At 36.9% G+C, this 25,957-nt stretch overlaps 1 protein-coding gene across 3 annotated transcripts in view; it reads right to left on the reverse strand.

Moving 5' to 3' along the window:
- Nucleotides 1–25,957, reverse strand: part of CCSER2 (coiled-coil serine rich protein 2) — a 70,995-nt gene that overhangs the window by 24,830 nt on the left and 20,208 nt on the right. For all 3 annotated transcript variants that reach the window (XM_085229031.1, XM_085229032.1, XM_085229033.1), the window contains exons 4-9: nt 15,520–15,610; nt 12,170–12,332; nt 11,332–11,527; nt 2,436–2,522; nt 1,430–1,516; nt 197–295 (exon numbers count right to left, since the gene is read on the reverse strand). In XM_085229031.1, coding sequence (XP_085085157.1) covers nt 197–295; nt 1,430–1,516; nt 2,436–2,522; nt 11,332–11,527; nt 12,170–12,332; nt 15,520–15,610 — 723 coding nt within the window. The remainder of the gene's footprint in view (nt 1–196; nt 296–1,429; nt 1,517–2,435; nt 2,523–11,331; nt 11,528–12,169; nt 12,333–15,519; nt 15,611–25,957) is intronic.

Raw genomic sequence — 25,957 nt, forward strand, 5'->3', positions numbered from 1 at the left:
TAAATGTTTGTAATTTTTTCAAACATGATTAGGTCTGCAAGAGAATGTTTAAGCTAAGCACAGCAGTAAGGACATACAAATAAAAACACTAATAAACAGTGTACATAATCTCTTAAGTATGGCAAACTTGTGCATATGCACTAATTATAAAATTGAGGAATGAAAACTCAAAAAAGTCACAACAAGTTTTACTCACAGAACTCCTCCTCCAGGAAGTTTGTGTGAATTTATCAGCATACACGCACTTTGCCACTGTGGGTTTTTGGCTGTCCTTCTGGCAGTTACATCTACTGGCCTTAAACACCCCCCAAGAAAGAAAATGGAGAATTTATTAGAAAATAGCTAATTAAGATTGTTGGAAAGCACCATTCAGACCCAGCACCTAATACCTTCTGGCAGTATTTGGTTACTGTATCTATTATGCACTGATAAAATGAAGTACTAGCCCTTGTGTTGTGTTAATTTCCTTATCAAACAATTCGCTCCCCTGGATTGTTTCTCTTTCTGAGGAAAGTACTTGAAAGATTTGTCATATACATGCATATGCACCTAAAAACAGTAACTCACATATCTGCAATCAAGATGAAAGGCTATGTAACAGCACCTTCAAAATCTTTACTCAGCATATGAAAAGAGATGAAATTGGAACAACATTGTAGAGGTTTTTACTATTAAACAAAGGAAGTTACATGGCAACTATTACAAAATTTGTTATAGAATGAACAACTCATATCCCATGTCAGTCTTGCACATTCTATGGTGCGAGTCTGTTTCACTACCAATAACTGAAAAAGTTATTGGTATTTGAAAGCAGTTATAAGAATACAATATCATTTGTTGTGGAAAATGCATGGACTGTGCAGGAAATTGGAGGAAAAAATTATTCCCACAGAAGTTCGTGCCATGTTCTTAGAAAGGCCAAAATACACTTAAGTGGGTTCATACCCTTCCTCCTCCATGCTACTCCCCTGTGTTTTTGATTGAGGCTGAGTTCAGACAATCAGTTTGAAGTGAATTTAAAAAGCAATTTATCTTAAGTAACCTTAGTAAGTGGCTTGAAAATATACAACTATTTTGCAGTGGACTAGTTTGACAGAAGCCAGTGCAGAAATACACAGGGCAAAATCCAAAACTAGTCTAGAACAGGAGTAAAAAGTGAATAGCCATATAATACTCTTGCTTAAGAATGTTTGCTCGTCTGAATCTGATCTCTAAGTTTCCCCTCGTTTCAGAGCAACACCTTGTATTTATTTGCTCAATAATAAAAAAAAAAATACATATCATGACTGGCCTCCTGAATGAAAGTCCCCCAGAAAAGGGTAAAAACTACAAGATTATTCCTTTTAAAGTCTTCATAAGAAATATCTATTCACTTTGCACTCTGTAGTGCTTGCTTGGGATTTTGTTAAGCATTAAAAATTATACTTACAAGTTGATGTTCTAATTGGTTGATTTTTTCATCCTTTTTCTTCAGTTCATCTTTAAGCTGCCTTATCTCATTCAATAAGTCTTCTGTCTACAAAAAACATTTGGCAATATGAGTTTTTCCCTAAGGGCCACATAATCTAAATCAACAGCTCTATAGGATATACTACAGCAGAGGTTCACGGAGCCCTAGCAGTAACATTAGCACCATCTTTCTTCATCTTATTTGCATGGTGAGATGTGATAAGGAGTACACCTCATGAACAAAAGCTTGAAGTCTCTTTTACAAAAAAAAGTTTAGCCAACTCACTAAATTTGCAGCCTGTGTAAGTAAGTCATCTGCAGTTTTGATGTTTTGATGCAAACTCATCTGTTGTACGAAAAGGTAGGATCACAAAGAAAAAAAGCCCTAAGCATCAAATACTACCTCTAGTGGTACTTGCATTAGTAGTATTAGATCATCTAAGGTACCTGGAATACAAGCCAACAGAAAATCAAAGTACATAAATAATTATAGTATTATTATACTTCAAAGGAAACTTGGCCTTTTCAAACTTTAACAGCTAACAAATAGTGAGAAAAATCTTTCAGATGTTACTCTAAAGCTGATAATTCCCATGACTGCTATTAACATAGAAAAACAAAGTTATTTTAACTACCTAACTGTACTGCCATCAGTAGGTATTTTAAGGTTTATTCGACCTTTTAAAGAAAACTCAGATCATCTACACATATACTCAAGGAGGCTGTGGATGCCCCATCCCTGGAGGCATTCAAGGCCAGACTGGATGTGCCTCTGGGCAGCCTGGTCTGGTGGTTGGTGATCCTGCACATGGCAGGGGGGTTGAAACTAGATGGTCATTGTGGTCCTTTTCAACCCAGGCCATTCTATGATTTTATGATACACACATATCTGGTAGATTTTAATAGATACAAGAAGCACTACCTCACAAGACAAATACAAACAAGTTTGCATCCCTTATTCTGAAGAGGGAATCGGTGCCATTTACCTTAAAATACGTTGACTCAGGTTCTTGTGGTTCTGGACTTGATGGTACCGAAAGCGAGATGTCCTGGAGCGACACATTCTCATCGTTCTGACAGAGAGAACAAGAACAAACTGTCAAATATTTGCTTAAATAACCCCTTTTCAAAGATATAAATACATTATCTCTCTGAAAAAGCCTGTTACAGCACCTGAAGTCCCTCCCTATTAATTCTCCTGTTTTCCTTTCTCTGATATAAAAGCCTGTCTTGCAGCAGTACATGTACACTGCCAAATAAGAGCCATGAACAACCATACCTGGAGCTATGTCAAAACATTCATTCTGTGCAAAAATTGGCCATTGTATTTAAATGCTTTACATCAGGATGGAATAGTGATACTATGCCATTTTAAAAGCTTCGTTTCCTTTGGTATCCTTTCAAATATGTCTAAGTAGCATCAAAATATGCAGCAAAACATTTCAGCTAAATGTTCTTCATTAAAGTAACATTTCCTACTGTGCAAGCAAACACCAAATTATTTCACAGTCATAAGAACTAAACAACAATTAGAAAAAACTAGAAGTATGAAAAAGCACTCTTTCCTCTTCTAGTTCTGAAACTAACCACAATAAGGAAAAATGCGAAAACCAGCAGTGATATTAAAGGATAATTTTACTTGGATATATTGTGAAGTACTTACACTAAGAGCACATCCACAGGAAATACAAAACACACAGATGATCACATCTCAAAACCTGTCTGAAACCACTGCAAGTCTGAACCAGGAAGTCCACCCTCAAAAACCACCAAAATAAAACTGCAGCTCAAATACTAAAGATCAACTGCGAGGAAAAAAAGATAGTCCTATTTATGCCCTTTATGGCATATGTTTCAGGCATCCAACATGCAGTTTAATTCAATCCATAAGCAGCTGCATGCCCCTGGGCAGACCACCAGCAGGTGACAGACTGATGAAGCAGTAATTTGCAATATATTCTACAGCATTTCAAGATATTTTGAATTTTTTCGACAGTAATATCTTAAAGAACCTTACTTCATCCCAAACTTCTCTAAAATGCTGAAGTAAGGGAGCAACAATAAAAAAAATGTTGATAAAATTTGTTAATTTTAAATAACTAAAACTACTACACACAAAAAAATATATCGGTGTCACAGTTGTAACTGTGAAGGATTAATTATGGGAAGGGGAAAATATAAAAGCAAAATAAATGTACAAAGTAGCCTGCACAGCATTTAAAGCTCTACAGCTGGTATTTGTAGAATACCAATACAATGCACAAAACTGGACAAATAGAATGTTCTACAGCAGCAGAATATGACCCCAGTGCAAAGAGCATAAGTCACACATTTTCTGGCAGTTCAAGCACTCACACCCTACACTGCACCTGATAATCACAAGCAAAGCAAGAGCCAAGTCCATCTGCACCAATTCTCTTACCACTAATCTAACCATTTTATTACATAGCATAATCTCAATGCAGATGGGAAAGAACACAAATCTAACACCATCACTGTGTACCCCATCGTGAACATATATTGGACTAATCTGTGCAGATCTCTCTGTTTTGCTTTTTTTTTTTTTTCCCCTCTATTGTATTGCAAAAACAAGAAAGGAGAAAGGAAACAGTACAAATAAGAAGGCTATCCATGTACCATGAAAAAAGGCAGGAATTAGAACAAAGAAGAATTTGCAAAACAGTGCAACTGGTTTCATGCACGTTATTTTTGTTTGCCTAGAAATCATACACTAAGACATCAACTTTGGGAAACTTGGACAGAACATATCACTTCAAACCCCAGGTTTGTGATAAACTTAAAAACCTTACACCTTGCAGTTACCTATAAAAACTTCCAAGCTCATGCTCCTAACCCAACTTGATGCTTTTTGTTCGACTTTGTGTTGCGTTTTGTTTGTGTTTGTTTGGTATTGTTTTGTGTTTTGGTTGTTTTTTGTTGTTTTTTTTTTAACAATAGTAGAATACATAATTCAGTATACCATGAATTTGCATTGAGAACAGTTGAACTAATCTCATTTGTGCCAAGTATGGACAATGAATGCAAAAACAGCAAAACAGCAACTCAAGATGGCTTAAGCATATCAAAATCAAATGCTTACAAGGCACACTGACAAATAAGCTACAACTGAAAACAAGCAAGGATAAAACATTTTAATTTCCTTAGCACAAGACTGCTTTTGTGAAACAGCAGCACTAGGGAGAAAAGAAATAGCAATGTTTGTTACTATTTCCCAGATTTAAGGCTGCAATACCAATTAAAACATCAAACAATACATTCTAACTTTCTTGTTACAGATGTAATTAAACATTACTTCCACTGCAGGCACGAGGCTTAGAGATTAATGCTGTAGACGTTGACATACATTCAGCTGTGTATGGAGAGTCTTTAGCTTTTATAACCTGAAATACGTATCTATATATTTAATCAAGCTGGTTCTCAAGTAGCAATCAAGCAATTGACAATCAATGCAGTGTCAGATTACTTCTTTTGCCTGATGTTCCATCAGCAATCTATTTAAATCTACAGTGATTTTCAATTCAATCACGTTTACCAGGAATTTCTCACTCTATTTCAGTCAACAGCATCCACTGCAGCACATGCCCAGTTTTGGGTGGTCCCTGTGCAACAAACTGGGGGTAATCACAAGCTTTGAGGAGTGTCTGAAAGTGGCTTACAGAATTAGAGCAAGTCTGAGGCTGAAAACTTACAAAATACAACAGCAAGATTTAGAAAATCATCTCAAACTTACTAGAACTACTTAAAGAAAACAGGTTGAGGGAGTAGGAAAAAACACCCAAACAAATTCCCTTTAATCACTGAGTATCCAAAATAAAGTTGGTCCTGAAAAAAAAAATTACCCCTGATTTTTTGAAAACTGATGTCAACAGATGTTACAGCATTCCTACAAGATCTGTAACATATTAGTATTTCTCTTCACTATCTTCCTTGCAGGTTTTTTTCAGCTATACGTACATGTAAGACCACACGTAGAACTCCTAGAACAGAAGAGAGAAGGGTATTCTTTCAGAAGACAACTCCTACATTGACTCACAGAAAAATAAGCTCAAACCTTGAAGGCCATAGTTGTTTTCATTGCACTGACATATTTTGGATTCTTCTGTTAAGAAGTAACTCTATTCATTAGAAGCAAGTTAATTTTCAGTAATTGTCTTGTGGTTCCTTACAAAGTAAGCTGCGTTTTCAACATGCAGGATTTTAAAAAAGGATTTTGCCAGTAACAATTTCAAATGGAGAATTTGTGAGCACTGTAACAACTACAGCTCATGAAGAAGCTGAAAAATAACAAAGTTTTTAAGGTCGTTGATTCTCAAGCAGATTACAGGAAAATTCCAAGTTTTCTGCACTACAAAATGATCACTTGAGTAGCTTCATTTGCTAGTTCAGCATTATTGTAAAGAAGCCAACAGAAAACTGCTCATCAAGTAGAGGGTGCTATTCGCCTGCTTACCACTTGACATTTTAGTGGGCATTTGACTTGGGTTTCATTGAAATATTACCATGAACATCACAGTTTCAATTGTTTATCACCAAACAACAGCCCAACAGATAGCAACCAACAGTCTGAAGCTACGATATGCCTTTTTTTTTTTCTGTGTTGCCTTTAGTTTCTTTAGTTCTCCTTGTTTCTAAGAGTTTTAGTAAAAATCAGGACTAAAGAAGGACAAAAAAAACTACCCAACCAAACACATCTCAATAGCACCACGCTTCCCCTTTCTCTTAAATGCATTCCTACTGCACAAATCATCAGTAGCCTGAACCCTTATTTCAAACTCCACAATTTAGCACCAGTTATTTAACAAAGTGGGTCAGTGAGGAAGGTAGCATTTAGCTCAGACAGCACACAGGAACAGCCACCTGGTTAGTTGTAGACAGATCCACCCACCATCCCCTTTCTGGTACCAGCAAGCACCTGCCCTAAGCTGTGTTTTGTCCACAGAGAATTCCATACATGCAGGAGATGGTGGCAGGCACATCAGCAACCAGAAACTGTGGTTAGAGAAGTACACTGCTCCTGAAGTTTCCTAGTAGTCTAAGCAAATAATTCACTCGCCTTCATCTAGTGTTTTACTGGCCAAATTCAAAAAGATTACAAAGGATTATTTACAGAACTGGGCTTGTGAATTCCCATCAGTAGTTGTGCAGAGTTAGAGTATGCTGCATCTAAACCACATCAACAAACTCCCTATCCAGCTAATGTGAAATATCCTGTAACACCCAAAACTGCACCAGCACTTACTTCCAGACAGACTCCTAATCACTGAGTAAGGCACAGCCCTGAATTTAAGGTGATTTATAAGCCTGAGCCACATTATTCTGTAGTTTCTTCAGACCTTGTCAACGTAGGGACACACATTTTATCTTCTTCAGTGCAACAATTTCCACTTTGTTTCCACTGTCAAAATTTTCTTCTGATGTTGGCTGCACAGTAAAACAATTATTTGTATTTATTTTACAATAACACAAATTCTGCCCTATCTTATTTACTCTCTTGTTGGCTACTGATTCTCCCAGGCATCTAATTTACTCTAATTTATTTCATTTCTGACTCATCATTCTCTTTTGGTAGTTTCCTCTTTAAATGTCACTTGATTCCTTCAAATCACTGAGCTCAAGTCACTGTGTTTCATTAAAAGTACTGACAGTCTAACCATCCAGTATTAGTTAGCTTATCGATCATTTTTTTACTGCACCTAATCATACTGCAGAATCATTGAATACTTCAAGTTAATTCAGGCTCTGAAGCTCACCTTCCCTTAATTTCTCAAGCCTCAGCTCCCCATATTCATTTTCTTTGTTTTAATTCAGTTCCTGCTGTGATTAAGTGGAAGGTCCTGACTATTTCTTCAGTCTGTGCTTCCATCACGTCTCAGAAAGAGCAAGGAAAACTAAATTAGTAATGCTGCATTTTGTGTTGTATTCAAAATATAGCAGATTGCTATTGGTACTTGTTTTCCTACAGAGCACTAACTTCAAACTAACTTTTGCCAGTATAAACTAAGACCTTATTCTGTAAATGCTATTAGTCCTCCATTTTCCACTGAAGCAAAAAGTAATGATTTCAGAGGAGAGTTAGCAGATGAGCATTTGGATAGATCCTATAAGATTCACTTGCCAGCTGGAAAAAGCTGCTACGTAATATAAATGGAGCACTCTGAAACTAATTTGTGTGAAAGGTTTCTGCGTACGTAACAAGATATTCTCAAGTAATTGTACATTTCTGTTCCACTGTTATTACTAATGACCAGACATGATTAAGTTCCCTTTATCAGGGACAAGAGGTTGCAGGAGTGTGTAACAGCTAATCACCACGCATTCCTAATGTACAGCACAACCCTACAGCAATACACAGCAGATATTACCAGTGTCCCACATAGTTGGTTTGCTTTTTTTTCCCCCCTGCTATCACTTAGCTTACAGTTTCAAAACAAACAAAACCAGAAGAGAAACAATGACAGGCTTCAGAACATTCTGCAGTTCCCCTGCTGGGTAGTAACAGGGAAATAATAATCACGTTCCTATGACAATAGCATCTTTCAGCTAGGAATTTACTTCAGAAAACAGCCAACGCATAGCAAAATATTGATCAACTACTGGTTTCCTCCTCTAGATGAAGCAAAATCCATTGCAATTCTTAACTCCATCTGAAGATGGTTTTAAACTGCTGTGGAGGATCCAGTGTGTAATATAAGGTGAGTTACTACACAGCATTTGATCAGAGGAAGGATTTATTTCATAGCTTTTTAAATTACACAATGTACGACTGCATTTAAAGTTGACATTCAAAAGTGTCCATGCTAGTAAAAGTTACTGAAATCATGATTAAAATTCAACATCTCACAACAACCACTGAGCAATCACACGTGCAGTTCAGAGGTCATAATATTCCTAAGAAGTGCAACTTCCAATTAAAAAAAAACTAAGTGCATCCAGAAAGAGTGCACTTGGTTGCTGACTTAAATACACAACTATCAAATCCAGCCTAAGTTAATCAGTGAGGCAAACTATCTCATGATTAAGAAAAAAAATAAAACCACCACCACAGTTACAAGTTATACACAACAAAGAGAAGTGTTTTTATTTATTTTATCAGTTAAATCTGAAACTGTCTTGTCTTCGGGACTACTGTGACAAAGGAAAATATCTGACAGACCTCACCAGAATCAAAGAGAAGAACACAACAATTATATACTTTAGAGGAACTCAAGTGACTTATGGGTTTAATCCCTCAGCAAAAAATCTATTGGCACTCTTGGAAATTTTACACCAGACTTCCTTTCTCCATTCACACTTGCTCATAAGTTGAAACATTCAAAACTGACATATTACAACAAGTATTTGTGTCTGAAAAACAGAATTACTTTCCCATTAACGAAAGCTATGTTGAAAAGAAACATTTTCATAAGCCTTCACACTTCATGTTTTTGTCTTCCTTAAAATATAAGTGCTTATTTGAGATAAGACAGTGGGGGGCATCACTGCTGCTGTTTCTGAGAGGAATTACTACAGAGGATGGTCAGCCCTTGCCTACCGAAGGCTCCAGTGCACCTGGAGTGAGACAGTTAAGGAAGCTCTGGCATATTACTTCTGTAGCCTCAATCTAGAGCAACAAGTTTAAGAAATTGAGGAAGAAGCAAGCAACTTTTAAAATCAAAGTATATTTACTATTAGGCACACAAATTGAGTGCCTTAGCCATTATTTAAGAGGCTTTAAATTCTAGATGCCACTTACTACTAGTCACTGACTGCTTACAATAGAAAATTAATGATTCAGTTAAGTTTTACGTAGGAACACGTGCCAGTAGCTCAGCATCTTCCTGCAAATAATTAAACTGCATTTAGTACAAGAAGGTACATTGTACCCTCCAAATAAGTTGATATAACATTTCTGCAAAATCAAAGAAGTTCACAATTAGCACAGTAAAGATTTCCAAAAAATCTGCATAAGATAAACTCCCTAATTGGTACTTCAGTGTTTTAAGATAGAATGATAGCAGCATGTGAGAAGCAAGCAGACAGCATGTGAACTGCTGGCATTGCTATCCTGGTAACAAAGACTTCAGACAAGGCTTGACTGCTCTAACTCCTTATTCTTGCAGGCAGAATGCTGAACACAACATGAAACTATGTTGATGCAGCTCTGTTATTTAAAGATACTCTAAATATGGCAATATGAACTACAGTCACAGCAATGAATCCAGAACAGCACATCGAGTCTCTCCAGGAGCCTCCTAGGTACACCTTTGTTATGCACTAAGCTCTAACTATGCACTAAGTATGGCATGCCACAGTTTATCACTTGTGCAACTTAAAATATAACTTTAAGGAAAAAGATTTCTCACACCTGAGATCTGAACACAGCTCTACTCTCACCCGAATTAGAAACATTCCTAAAATCATAAGTCTAGAAAAGTAACATTTGCACATTTCATAGCATAGATGGCACATCTAAGAACTTTGGTTTCCTTTACTAAAGCTTGCACTTGAGAGGAGCTCTAACTTCATCTTGCTTTTTCACACACCGTAAGATTGCCACTTGACCCAAACTGAGTTCTAGCCCTTGTTCAGTGCTCAGTTTGAGAACAATTACACAAACTTTATTCATAATCAAGGGGGAAAAAATACGTAAAACTTCTAGTGTTGTTATTACAAAGCTAACTTTTATAGCAACAGTGGTAGAAATCAAACTTTTAGCAATAGAAGCAGCAGATTGTTAAGAATGTAAAAATTAGGAATAACTAATTCCTAAGTTTGTTTTTATTTTTAAACAAGATGACTTGTCACTTTACTGAGAAGCCTATTATAAATTAGACCAAGACTTCAAATACAGTACTCTGCAAGGTCCCACGCTATTTGGCTCTAACTTGCACACCTTTATACAGTGAACTTCAAGCACACATCATTTGCCTCGTTGTTTCATTATCCTTGTGTTAAAGGCATTAAGAGTTCTGGCTAAGAAGTCCTCTGTTATCTCATACTCATCACACGCTTGAGGCTGTTGGAAAGAACAGCTTATGCCACCTGCTGCTCAGACACAAGGCTCTAAGAACACATCCTCCCTAACACTGTTATTTTTTGTACAATTCTATCCCTGATTTCGTCGCTGGAAAAACATCTCTAGCATTCCTGGTTACCATGGGAAGCAAGTGCTCACATTTCTCAAAGGCAGAGTCATAACCTCCCATTAGCCTCAGGGCTGAGTTGCTTTTTGTTTTGTTGTGTTTTATTTTTGAGGCACAGATTTGTTTTCGTTATATTATGCTGTTAAAGAGAAAAACTGCAATAAACAAAGAAAATATCACACATTCTTCAGTGCTAACAGGTAAATGGGTCCAAAAGATTCCCAGTTTGTCAAGCAGAGGAGAAATGAAAAAGCTCTAAAAATTTATGACAACACATAGGGAAGGTTAAGTTTCAGTACTTCCAGTAGAGCTGACCTAGCAGGACTTGCAGAGCTTCCTGCTGAAACAGTACTGATTAAAAGAGTGAAGAACACAAAGCTTTTTTTATGATTATTATTAAAAGAAAAAGCTACTACCATTGAACAAATCTGCATTCAGAAGTCAATATGATTGATTTTTGTTTTTTTATTCCTAGCTTTTTAGGATCTTATTAAATAAAAGACTGTCTTCATATCTACTGATTAATTTCCCATTATTTCCACAAAGAAGCAGAATACCAATATGTAATATTTTTGTCTTGAGTAAAGTGCTGAAATGGCAGAAAAGTGCTACTTGAAAATAGCAATAAAAAGTGTATGCTTTCTTGAACACTGTAAAATCAATGTGTGCAGAAAATGGCAGTCTAATAGGACCATTTTCCAACGTACATATTGGCTTTCATTCCATTTAAGCAGCTCACCTGGTGCAGTAATCTCTTCAGTTTCAATAACTGAGTTTTCACAGCTGTGCAGTCTTGGACCATGTGCCGAAGTGTCATCTCATCAAGCATCACAGTATTCTCCGGTAAGCTCACCAGCTGTCTAGGAGCCTGGTAAAAATTTGGTGTGCCATAGCTTTCAAAGTGACCAACAGAAGACTCTAGGTAGTTTGATTCCCTGATAAAAATAAACATATATATCTATTTACACATTATTTATATATAGATGTAAACACACACAGAGAGGGCTGACAAACTAGAGCTAGGGAGCATTTAGTAACACAAACTTATGTAACAGGGGCTATATTTATGTGCTGTGGTATACAGATGAAAAAAAGAATCAGAAATTGCCAGTGCTTTTCACTTTCCTTCCCACTCGCATAGATCTGTCACAGGCTAACAACTACAGGACCCTAAAACCACTCGCTCATCACTGTTTCTATAAGTTCATTCATGCAAGCTAGCCTATAAGACCTACAGGACTAAATTTATTTTAAAACTCAAGTAAAAAACTGTCCACACTTAAAACATGAAATTAACAAGACACTAATTAGTTTTCCCACAGAATAGATATGGTAACTTAAGCAAGCATTTACAGTACCCTATGAAGACAAATAACAAACCACACTTCCAAGAAGGTTCCAGCTCAAGTTAAAACATTCTTATTTCAATCATCTGAGTTTCACAAAGAAATCATTACAAATCTCAATGGTGCTCCCACTTCAGCATACTATTCATAGACACTACCCAGTATCACTTGATATTCTTCAGTGACAAAAGAGATTTCTCAAAACGGGAGGAGAACAGAAAAGTCCTTTACCTGTTCAAGTCATTTTTACCATGAATATAGTGCTCAGTATGACCAAGATGATAATGATCTTGTGCATTCCACCGCTGCTGTGGTGCTCTTTTCCAGAATCCTTCCTGATGTTGCCTAGCATTTCTGTCTTGTCTATCATAACGGCTCATATTTTCACATTCATCTACAGGGACAAGAAATTAAATATATATATATATTTATAAATATATACAAGAAATTATATATATATATATATATATATATATATATATTCTCCACATCTCAAAATGTTTACTACCTTCTGCTGACAGCAGATGCAGTGCTTTTTTTTTTTTTTTTACCCTCCCAAGAACAGTCAAGCAGATCTCTAATGAGGTCAGGATTTTACTAGCATACAAAACTTTTAAAAAGAAGAAGAGTAACCTGTGGCAGAATTAGAGGTCAGCCTTTAAAGTATTTCAGGCCTAAGAAAATCATTTGAAGGAAATAGGTCTATAGGAATGGGAAAAAAAATTTCAAATAATCTGAGGGAACATATTCCTCTCTTACAGACAGTATCTTCAGGTTTTTAAGAAGTGCTAAAAACTGACAAACAGAAATACAGTTATTTTAGAAAAAGGTCAGTACTTTGTTACAGAGCAAAACAATTACTTAATATGCTTACGTATCTCATTCTAGACACTCCTCTGTTTCAACTTGAGAGAATTTTAAATTTCTGTTACCAGGACAATAAACACAATTTAAAACAAGCAAACCAAATCATCTCTTTAAAACACTAACTTCTGCAGAGCAAAGGAAATTCCACAAACTTCTGAAGTGAACAAATGCTGTATTTGGCAACAGCTCATAAGCCACTAGAAACAAAGCCAAAACAAACGCTGCCCGTGCCGTCAGGCACAGCGAAGAGCCCTGAACCTCTCTCCTGCCATCACACTGTCTCTCTCACTTACCCAACGAGCTTTTCCTCACATCGTCAGTCCTTTGCTGGAAGAATCAATCTACACAAGAGGACATTGTTTTGCTCGGCTGCCTACTCAGCCACAGCCGCGTGAGACGCTCATAAACAGGCCTTCCTTCCTGCTGCGCTCCCAGCCTGCGCCTTGGTGGGAAGGGAGCCCAGTTTTACCCTGTGATTTAAGGCTGCCATCCTCACACACTGCATACTTGTTGAACTAGAACGGCTGCTATAAATAGTGTCCGAGCAGCATCCTGGACTCCAAAATGAAACAAGGGGAGTTTCTGTTGACCTGGGAAGTCTAATAGGCTGACGTCACTGTAGCTGCACACAAGTATGGAAAAGGGTCGGCAAGAAGTGCTGCCAAACAAAACAAGTGCTCATATCGTACAATTCAGTCTCTTTTTTTTTTTGTTGCTGTTGTTTGTCTGTTTTATTTTTGGTTGTTTTTCATCGACTAGTTCAATAACCAAAATTTAGGTAATAAAGTAACTTGTACACTTAAAATAACAGAATATTTGTTTTCCTTCAGAGGAATCCTACAGGAAAGTCCAAATGGCTCAAAGCAAAACAATCCTCCAGTAAGTTATGATGCTCTTACAACTCTTCTGCTTTGGAGAACAAATTGAGAATAAAGAAAAACATAAGAACGTTAACAGAATAAAGTTCACTTTTTCAGTAGTCCTATTTACTGAAGGGAAAGCATGACAAATCCTTTTCAGGCTATTTTGAAATCACCGAATCTTTAGTGGAGAAGCAATTATGGCACAGATATCCAACTTATTCCACATTAATTTCACTTCAAAAAATGCAAAAAAGTGGTAATTAACTAATATTGATCCCAAACACTACTTTCTTCGCCTGAACCACTGACTTAGTCAGCCCAGATTGCTGTAGTTACACGATATATTCCAGCTACATGAACACCACTGACACTTGAATAGCAGTGTGAGTATAGATTTATTATAGTGATGCAATTAAGAAAGCGGTGAAATAAAAACAGTACATCATCTCTCCCTAGATTGAATGGCAAATTAATTTATGTTTGTGGCAGACATTCACCTTCAAAATGCATGCATTTTAAACAGTTTTTAAAAGAATTTTAAATGGAATTACTGATGCAGATGCATTGCATGTTTCATAAACAAGGAATCTTACCAAAAACTTGATCTTCCCCTTATAATTGCTTCTGAGTTTTTGCAACAAGATAACAATTACCTTTATTGAAAGAATAGTTAGTGCATAACCACTGGCACTGTGAGCAATCCCCTGTGCTTGGTTTATTATTCGTTCCGGACAATTACAAATAAAAATCTTAAGCATTTGGGCTGAAAAGCTGAATTGTACCAAACAATCATCACTAAGTATCAATAAGTTTGGTAACAAGCACACATTAAAAGCTATCTGCAGAAGAAATTAGGTCAGCCTTTGTAATATTTCAGGTCTAAGAAATCATTTGGAGAAGGTATGGTTCTGGGAAAGGAAAAAAAAAAAAACAAACAATAATCTGAAGTAACATATTCTGCATTTTCTCACAAACAAGATCTTCATGTCTTTAAAAAGTTAGAAAAGCACACAAAGACATTTAAGTAGGTAGCTAAAAAAAGTTTATAAAGCTCCCAAAATTTTCAGTGTCATTTTTACAGGGTAGGGCACTACTGTGGTCCACATCCAATGTTTCTGTTCAGCTTAAGACACGTTAGCCTCCACTGAAACGGAAAGCGTAGGTCAGACCTTCGGTCAACAGCCAGCAACAATTCTTAAGAGCAGGTCAGGAATGACCAAAACCAAATGCCTGCAACTTTCCAGATAGGATCTGATAAAGAATTATGGCATTATTTACCTGAACCAGTTCATTCTGGTTTAAATTTGTACTATTTTAGTGGCATCTACCGTCTCCATTAAAACGTTACCAGAACTTCCACTAACAACAGAAGCATAATAGAAGATTCTTCAACATATTGCACTTTAAAACCTAAGGCCACTGTTACAGAGTTATATAAAATATATTAGAAGATAGTTATTTCGTATAATAAAAAAACATACTAAAAAAAATTACATTGGCATTCACCAAAGCTGAAAAGAAAAATTTGCAGCAACATTTTCAAATATAGCTGATGCATGGGATTGAAGGACTAAGTTACCACAGAATAAACTTCAAACCTCCAACAGCTTAAAGGCAGTCTGCAACAAAGTTTGGTTGGCTTACTTTTGTTTATTTCTTGTTTTATAAAAGGCACTAAGTTTCGTAGCTTCAGATCTGAAGTTTGTTGTATTAAACCCTGCATTTCAGCAAAGAAAAAATTTAACTAAATAAAAAACAATTTGAAGCAAGCGTCATCTTACGGAAGAAGTCAGAAAAGTAAGCTTCAACAAATGCAATTTCACAGTAAGAATGCATGGATTCTCAACTAACCTTTATCATGAGGTGGGTCTTCAGGCAGGTCTACATCAAGCATGAGATCATCATCTTCAAGATCACAGGAATCAAGATTGTTCAAGATATCCTACAAGAAAACCACAAATTGAGGTGTTGTCATGATACTTTTTTCCACTGCCACAGAGGCTTACTTCAAAGCTTTGCTACATGTGTATTAGATTCAACATCTGATGCAGTGAGCAGCCACTTTCCTTAAGGCCAAGACCAGCCTTACTTGAGACTACAGCAACTAATCATCTCTTACTCATCTCAGGTCAGCGATACTGGTAACAGCACTAGATAAAAAGATTAAAGCAATTTTCTACCTTGGGCCTATGCAAAACTCCAAGTAATTTTCTATTCATTAGTATTCTGCCTGCATTTTAAAACTGATTTTGCTCAGTTGGAATTCAAAGGCAACTTTGTGGGAAGATGATGTTAAACTATTAAACTATCTTGTTTCAGCACTCATGTCATATTAATCAAAAGTTAATCACAAAGGAAAGGAGTAGGGAACCTTTAGTATCTTGATTTAAACATCAGGAAGTTAAGAACTCCACTCTTCTAAATGTAGGCTTGACTGAATGATTAAAGACCAATTTATTCAGAAAAGGAAGAAAAAAAGAATGGAGAAGAAAGTTTTCTAAACAAATATGGAGCAGAACTGAAACTTCCTATTTTCAAAGCTAAACATAATGCCAATACCAGATATTTGTGTTTTGAACACCTATTCTTGACAGAGATACACACTGTCTTTTCTTGAATCCTGTTAGAAGAGAATACCTCCATTAAATCTAATAACAACATTCCACAATTTTCAGCAGTCACAGATTTTCTCAGGCAGTGGCACACTTATCTTACAGCAAGAGACAAAACACAATTGCAAAGTAAAATTGATTAACTCCATTAACACATTAACTTCTACTGCATCTTTCAGGTGTCATACCTGTGACACCTTCTGGCTCAATCTAAACGTCTAGAAATAGTATTTTCAGATTAAGATTTATTTAGCTGCTGTATTTCAGCATAAATAATAACCTAAACTAAAGTTAAGTCAAATATCATTTCCCTAAAATAAAGAATGGAGAGGTCCCTATAATCCTTTAAATGCTACCAAAAGCATCTTTGGATCCAGAAGAAAAGCAAGAGTACTTGAACATGTTTCTGACTTTTAAGCAAGCTTTGGTGTGGAACAGCAGCAATACCTAAATACCTTAACATGTCAGTCTCTCACTGACCAAACACACTTCTATGGTGTTGATGAGAACATCACGTTCCAGCACCTTTTTCAGCCAGCAAAACTTAAAACATGCAGTTTACAGCTTAGTGCTTTCAGTGTTGCCCTTTGTCTTTAACACTATGCTTCATATAAGAGGTTATGTTAATAGTACAAAAAAAGGCCAGCAGATGTTAGTACCAAATGGAATCATGCTCCATTTAGAAATGCGGCCAGTCAGGTGTTCCAAAGAAAAACAGCTGTAATGTCAGCAAAGCCAAGTCTGTCAAGCAAACAAAAAAGGCTAATCTCTCCTCCTCTAAAAATACCAGCAGTAGAAAAAAAATATCAAGAGGTTGAGGCTGTAGAATACTGTTAACTGAGCAGGCAGATGCTGGATGCCGCTAGCACTGTGTGGCTGGAAAGCAACATCAACACCAAAAACTGCAGTACTTGATCAGAGAACACAGCCTCTGTTTAACATGATTGCTCAAAGAAAGAAACTTATTGCTACTAAGTGACTACACAAAGCAGGTCTAAGGAAATTGTTAACAGTCACACAGCAATAAAGCTCTTGATCTCTGTTTTCTAGTATCCCACAAATAAAAGCCCTGGCTTTAAGGTCTAGGATTATACACACTTATTTCACATCCGTTTCTTTTCTAAGAATGGAATTGCAGATTTTTCTTAGCCTTATCAGCTACATCTAAAGGCAATTCATAGGAGCAATACTGAAAATCATTAAGTTTAAATACTGTACTGCTAATTACTTTCTGGATAATGAGCTGTTCTGTAAATATTTCACTGTATACTCACATACAGATCATCAATACAGTGCAAAACACTGTTCACTTGGAAAGCTATCCCTCTGCTGGCTATTTTTCAGATGTACTGATAGAACAGGAAGAACACTGATAGGCATCTCTGCACTGTTGGTCCAACTGTTCTTCTGCAGTCATTCTGTAGCATTCTTACAGTACTCTCCTTTGATTACAAAGGTGCAAAGAGCAAGGCATATTTTAAGACTTTTTTTCCATGACACAGAACAGCAAACATCCTCCATTCCTGCAACAGAATGTACTTCTTGACTTAGGAGAAAGGGTTTGTGACATACAATGAAAACAGTTAACATCCATTGGGTAAAACATGAGCTATACAAAAGAAAGATGAAATACTTGAGACAGAACCACTTCTGTATTTCAAAGTCCCGTGTGAATAACATTGCTTACATGAGGTATTTTAAGCATTCACAGGCAAGGAATACAGCATCAGAACATTGAGAATACTAAATGTACACAGAAAAACTTCCAGAGAAATGGAAGCAATTTAAAGAAAACGTGAATTTAACATTCAGACTACAGATACATAGTTATTTTTCTATCCACTAATTTACACATTTCCAGGAACTCAAGGATTTTTAACCAACATTTTTATTATTTTTTTTTAAAGGCAGCAAAACATAGGTGTTTGAGGGGCAAGTTCAGTTTGTTAGTTGTTGTTTCTATGCCACATTCGGATCATCAAAATTAGCAGGAACAAGCATTGTTTTCCTCTACTATGGGAACCTCAGTGAACATGACACATTAGTTCATTAGTGGCCAAAAACCATTTAGTTAAAGAACCATAGATGTTACTGTGCAAAAGCATTTTAAAAGTACAATACCAAAATGGAGCATGCCAGTTTTAACTAATAAACCTACATAGGCCACTTTGCTCTCTGCATCAGAGCTTCAGAAGTCCAACGATGTCAAACAAGGTCAGCACTTGAGATGCCAAAAATACTTCTCTGTCAACAGCACATTTCATCATGTTTCTTTAATTATACATTACTGAATTACACTGAGGCAACTCCATGCTAGAAAACAAAGCTCTGAATACAAAATTTTTGCAAGAGCTGCACCACATGTGAATACTTTAAGTATTTTCTACTGCTATCTACTTAGATGCAGATAAATGCAGACATGTTTTGTAAATGAAGTGTTAGCACTGCCATCTTGAAATAGCTGAGAAAAACTGCAGGCTTTATGAGCTCATTACTACTTATCAAAACCTGCATTTACAGTCTCCAGTTGTTATTCTTTACTTGTGCATGATGAACTTAACTACACAGCAGAAACACTGCTAATATGAGCACTTAGCAGCTATTATCATCAGGTTATTCTGTGCAACAATCTCAAAACAGAAAGTAAAGAAACATTTCAAAATGCATCAGCGTCAACCCTACTGAATATTACATGTTTTAGCACTTATGAGGAATTACTGTAAGAGATGAATTCCATTTTATTCGTGCAGTTGAAAAGAACAGTAACTATTAAAAGCTGATAGTCAGCCAGGCAAGAAGTGGCTCCCCTGCCATAGCTAGCGTTGGTGCAGCCTCACCTTGAGCACTGTGTGCAGTTGTGGCCTCCAAAGCATAAAAAGAATAGTAAGGTCCTTGAAAGCACCCAGAAGAGGGCAATGGAACTGATAGCAGAGCTGCAAGTCATCCTGTGGAGAGAGGCTGAGGACACCTGGGCTGTCCAAAGTGGAGATGAGAAGGCTGAGAGGTGATCTCATTGCTCTCAGCAGCTCCCAGAGCAAGGGAAACAGAGGCTCTGCTCCTGGGAACTGACAGCAGGACACAAAAGGCACAGAGCTACACTAGGGGAGATGCAGACTGGGCATCGAGAAATATTTCTTTACTGTGAGGGTGGTCAAATACTGAAACAGGCTTCCTAGAGAGATGCTAGATGCTTCAAGTCTGTCAGTGATCAGAGACCTTAGGAAAATGCTTTCATTCATTTAACTTACAGTTAGCACTGAAGTTGATGTTTTTAAGTCCTTTACAAATGAGCTATCCTACTTTATAGTAAGTTTGCAAGGTTGTTTTGCATTAGATTTTCCAAGATGGTACAACTTAGAAAGAGATACATGGTTGGAAGTGTTAAATCTCGTCCAACTACAATGGTGTTGCCTAGCTGTTCCTCTAGACAGGTTTTCAACTGAAAACTTCAGTAAGTGAAGAAAGCATCATTGTCTACGTAACAATAAAAGCACTAGAGGAGAAACAGATGATCCATGACTAATTGGTATAACTGAATGAGCTGAGAGCCCTAATAGCAGTGAATGCTCCTACTTAGGAGGGAGATGGGAAAAAGACTAAAGAGACAGGCAAAGCATACAGGCTTGGAAACAATTACACCACACTTGGAAAGCAGCTGTTAAAGTCCCTAAAGAGCAGCAGACAGCTGCTCTTGAGACATTCCACAAAAAAAAAAGTTAAACATCCTGGTCAGATGTCAGCTTTCTTTTCCTACTACTAAAGACCCCTCATTTACAAAAACTTGTACATCTATCAGCACAAGTCACAGTACAGTTTTGTACATGAGGCTAATGCTAGAGCAACAGACACATTACTACACATTCAGCAAATACTGATTTTGATTCAAATCACATAGGAGAAAACAGTAAGCAAAGTTCTCATTAAAAAAAAACAAAAAACTCTTGAAACAGATGATGGAGGGAGTTGAGACTGAGATAGGAAGCTCAAATTCCAGTCTAAAGGGTAAGGCTCTATGATATGACAGCTTAAGTCAGTTACTCATTTAATCCACTTAGCAATGAGAGTCTTCTCAGCAGCAGCACCAAAACAATCCCTTTGTGCAGAGACTGTCCAACAAACAGCACTTGATACAAAAAGAGTACTTTCCTCAGACATAAAAACAGACAGCACATGGCTTCTTGTAGGTATAACATCACTGCTCTTCTGTTGCATGACGACCTTTTCGTTACATGCAATACTGCATCCAAATATTTTTTACTTTAAAAATACTGGAATCATCCTGCCACTAGAGCAGAAAATTCTGTAAAGAAATATTAAGATAAAGGACGTTATTTTTAGCCTTTATATTATCATATTGCTACTCTTTGTATGATCTACAGCAAACATGAAAAAAAAATATTAAGGCAGAATATCCCAAAAGAAATGAACCACTACTTTCTCATCAATAGCCGTGTTTGTGCAGTTAAGACCACCAATCTGGATGCTTCTCTCCGGACATTTAAGCCCTCAGCCAGTGCATGGTTATACTTTCAAAATAGAATGCCTTGTGTTGTCTATACGACTTCATGACTGAAAGTAAGGATTGTGCCAGCAAACTGGTATAATTTTGCAAGGTGAACAAAAAAATATACTGCATTTATTACACTCTTTAACATTTGAAATAAAAATTACACTATTTTCCAGCTGAAAGCAATTCATGTTTGTGCTGTCAAAGTATGACAAGCGTATGTCATAATTAAGTGCTACTCTTTTAGTATTTCAAACATTCTTTTGCAACTAAGATCTACATGTGCTCAACAAAGACTCACAGTATTAGATGCACAAATTCTAGACATGTTCGTGCTATTTTCTACACAGGTAGATTTGCTGCATCTCTTGGGCAAGATGGTAAAAAAAATGATGAATGTTATTTCCATTAAAAAAAGAAAAAGACAGAGGGGAAAAAATTACAGAGAGATCAGAACAATTTTCAACTTGCAAAAGGTTAGCACAAGAAAAGGGAAATTCTCCCCCCTCAAAAAAACACCCTCAATGAAAAATATGAGGGGAGTACAAACATTAACAAAATATCATTGGAATCACCTGAAGAGAAACAGAAATAGATCTGAAAACAAAGGATAAACAGATGGGGGTAAATCAGACATCTGAACTACAGAAGTCAGTCAAATACAACTCCAGGCCAACAGTACAGAGAAGAAAGTCTTCCAGGGTCTGGGGACACCACCAGGGTGTCCAGGGAACACCACCACAAACAGAGACAAAAAAAAGATGATTAAAGAAATAGAAGCGCAACACAAGTCTCCCAGAAGGTGACATTAAAGAAAAACTATACAGAATGGTTACCTGGAGGGAGAAAACAAATGAAGGTAATCACTTATTTCACTTTCAGTGGGCAATTGGACAAAGAAGCAACTGAAGAGAAAAACTAAACAGTCATAATAACAGAGGAAGGCTCACAGGGAGGAGAGCAAGAATAGAATTCTGTAGAATACTAAAAATAGGATAAGAAAGGAGCTAGTTTAAATGCTGTATGTAACAAGTTATATTAAAGATAATTAAGCACAACATCCAAACAAGTCAGTCATCATTTTGTTCACACTCCACAAAGGAAGATTGCCATGACAACAAGTATAACAGGTCTTTGATCTGAAAAGCCATGATATTTTAACTACTGGATATTAGACTGAAAGATTTATTCTTCCATGAAAACATTTTTACAGAGGCACACTATGTTTAATTTAGGTTTACAGAACATAGGTAAGAACAAATTCTTAGATGTTATCATCTCTCAAGAGGCAACTAAGCACAGTGCTTTACTTCTGTATCTCATAATATGAGAGAACATGTAAAAAAAAAAAAAGAATCTGAAAATCAAGAGCATCAAGGGGAAGAACACCTGAAATATTAATAATTTTGCAGACTCCATCAATTCACAAACAATAGTACTTTCCAAACATGTAGCTCAAGTGAAGTCCCAGTCACATTCCTTTACTGCCATCTAGCCACCAGTAATCAAACTACAAAAAAAAAAAGTAATTCTGACCATCTTTCTGTAAATTTCACCAAGACTTAAAAACATTTTGTGCTTCCAGTGCTTATTTCTATGTTTTGTTTTTTTTTTTTTTTAATAGGCAGATACTTCTAAGAAAAAAGTTTTTGATTTCCTGTAGGGCACAAGAGCAGAAAGCCACCAACATTAGGCATAAAGAGTAACACAGGAAGCACCAAGTGCTTTCTAATGACTGCTTCTGTACTCTGAAATGTCGGCCAGTGTCAGAAGTTCAGCATAACATGTGCAGTTAACCTATAAATAATGGAAAAATTTACATTATAAAGCGATATGTGATTTCTACTGACACTCATAACTCGAAATCATTATGAATGCTGTTCTCCCCACTGATTTGCACTTAATATTAGAAGTGTGACGTTCAGCTTGCAGGTATACAGCAGAAGGGAGGTCTTGAAAAAGAGGACAAACTACAAGAGAAGTAGTTTGTTTCCTCACAACTTCCAGACATGGATGATAGGACTGGCATGCATTTCTAGCTATCAGAAAAGACAAAACGTGGTCAGTCTCCTCCTTCAGTTCCCCAAATGCATTTAAGTTCAGTTGCAAAGGTACCCTCAGGTACAAGAGTGACCAGTGAATTGAAAAATACACAATACAAGAAATATCAAGAATAAGCCACTTTAGTTTTGAAATCCAATCATAACAGAAGACCTATATCAATGACTTCAGGCTTCAAACAACTCCCAGTTGTGAACAGAATCAGAACAACCTCAGAATTCATAGGAACACCACAGATAGCAAGATAGCTACCTGTAAACAGCTGTTTACAAGGATGTACAGTGATAGGACAGCGATAGGACAAGGGGGAATGGTTTTAAACTGAGACAGGGGAGGTTTAGGTTAAACATTAGGAAGAAGTTTCTCCATACAGAGAGTAGTGACACACTGGAACAGGTTGCCCAAGGAGGTTGTGGATGCCCCATCCCTGGAGGCATTCAAGGCCAAGCTGGATGTGGCTCTGGGCAGCCTGCTCTGGTGGCTGGCGACCCTGCACATAGCAGGGAGTTGGAACTGAATGAGCATTGTAGTCCTTTTCAACCCAGGCCACTCTGTGATTCTAGCACTGTTACCTGGAAACCAAATTTGCAATTGCATCCTTGCTAGTTTTTTTTTTTACTGTAACTTGAATACAACATATTACATAGTATCAACGTGCTCTATTCTTATTCAGGCATATGAATACTGTTGTTTCTAATTAAAGGACAAAAAAAAGCTAGGAATTGTTTAAGGTTTTTACTCTATTTTAATCCTCTGACTTGCACTGCTGCAAAATTACATTTTCACTGCATTATTCTGATGTATTTCAGAGGGAACAAAAACCACCGCAACACCAAAATGCTGTGTACTCAGAAACACCCCTTACAGGGAAAAATGACACTCAAACTTACAGTCTCAAGGGCTGTGACAGTTAGCACAATAAGGTGCTTTGCAGTTTATATTAACATGGCCTAAATGCTATGCTAAGAGGAAAAAAGTGCATCCAATCCTTACAACTGAGGGGACAGCACTGGGCACACACATCTCACCCAGAGGCACCAAAACCATGCGTACTACCAAAAAGTTGATCCCAGCATATATTTAAGTCCTGCCCTTCCCTACATTTCTGATGCTCTCCAACTGAACCTTATACAAATTATTTTCAATAGCAGTGTTCCTATAACTCAATAGAGCTAATAATTATATACAATTGTATACTTTTTTATATAATTATAAAAGTTTCAGAGAAAAAGGAAAAGAAACCTCGTGCCAATTTACATGCTTTTAATTAAGCTATCTGAGAAGTGTTCAGAAATTCAGTTAGATGAGTTAGGTGTATAGCAATTCATCTTATATGCTTATAGATATATTTTTCTTGCTTACACCAACAGCACAAAACTATCCCAACTTTAAGAGTCTACTGGTCTCTCTGTGCACATGTTCACTTCCTTACTTGTTTCAAGATTTGCTAAGAATAAATAAAACACTGTAATACCTTAAGAAAAAACACAGCAATACAATTAGTTTGAAGCACACTAGAATAAATCTGAAGTTCTTCTGTTACTGAAAAAAAAAAAAAAAAAAAAGTGAAGCTACTTGGTAGAATAAAGAAGACCAATGAAAGGAATCACTCTAAACTCACATTAAATACAACATTGTACACACAGTTACAAAGTCATATTGGAAACCTCACTTTAAGCTCGTGAAATAAAGCAAGTGTTAATTTCTACCAGTATTTATCATATTGCACTCAATACATCTGCTGCTCACACTCTCCATCACAGAAATTAGCAGCCACCACAAATGAAATATGGAAGCTCAAGCGAGGTTGCCTGCCTTCATTTTTACCAACCAAAACAGTGGGAGAATATTTACCATGTCAGTTCTGAATCATACAGCTCTCAAAGGCATATATGCTCAGCTATCCCAAAGGAAAAAACAGCAATTTACCATAAAAGCTTGTTCATAAAATGTTATGCCTCTCAAAGCAACACAAGATGTTTGTGTGCTGTAACATATTCATATAGCCTCTTAATAATATTTGGCAGCAGGGACACCTACATCACACAAGACACAGACAGAAATGCCATCTCATTAAGTAATGCGGTTTCTTACAGCCTCCCATTGCTGTAATCATTAAGCTCTAAATCTGGAGGCCACACGGTGGTGGGAGTGCAGACAGTGGCTATTTTTCACTCTGATGCAGAACCTCTGAAGTCACAGCCTCTGCTTCCATGACATTCATCTATGCCACGATCAGAAAAACTGACAGCCACCAAAGTCTCCTGAAAGAATAAATGGTCTAACAGCACTGCTAGCAGAACGTGCTGAAACAACTGCACACACTTAGTTCTGTAAGAAAATTAATATTACTGACAATTTTACAGGGTTGAGTTCTTCTCCAAATATAGATTTTTAAGCATACCTGAAAGGGGGAATTTTTAGGGGGAGGGAGAGGGGAGTCAGAATTGTTGAGGTTGAGGATACGAAAAACAAACGCCAGAGATTTCTGTATTTGTAATATGGGAAAACTGAAAGCAATTCTATCAAGAATATGAAGTTAGAATACCGAGTTAGAAAGTACAATTCAAAAGAGTCCTCGGTTTCATTTCTATAAGAGCCTGGAATACAGTATGAGATGCCAATGTGGAACTGGAATATAAGCACTTCACCTTCAGCTGTGATGCACTGGGAATAAATCATAACAAATCCCTCCCCTTGATTAACCTAACTTTGAGCATGAGGTACAAATACATCAATAACATTAAATATACTGATTACTACACAAAGTGCCATTACTCATTCTTAATTTACTCATCATTCTAAAGATAGACAAGTGAGACCCAGAGCTCCGCGAGACTCACTCAAGGTCACAAAGCTTGGTAGATCAGCAGCTGGAATTTCTCCACTTGCAGATAGAGATATTTTATATACTAACTGCAAGTAGACAACCCATCAGCAGACAGAAACATTCAGCTGATTCTATCCCTCATAGGGGTGGAAGGGTGGCAAAAGCCAAGTGGCATGCAAGTTAGCTCCTGACTGCAACACCCCTAGTAACGGGGCATTTTAACACTAAACTGCAAAGAGAAAAGCAAATAGAGGAACGGGGGGAGGGGGAGAAGCCTCA

This window comes from Meleagris gallopavo, chromosome 8 (genome assembly GCF_905368555.1).
Source record: "Meleagris gallopavo chromosome 8, MGAL_WU_HG_1.1, whole genome shotgun sequence".
Lineage (NCBI taxonomy): Eukaryota > Metazoa > Chordata > Aves > Galliformes > Phasianidae > Meleagris > Meleagris gallopavo.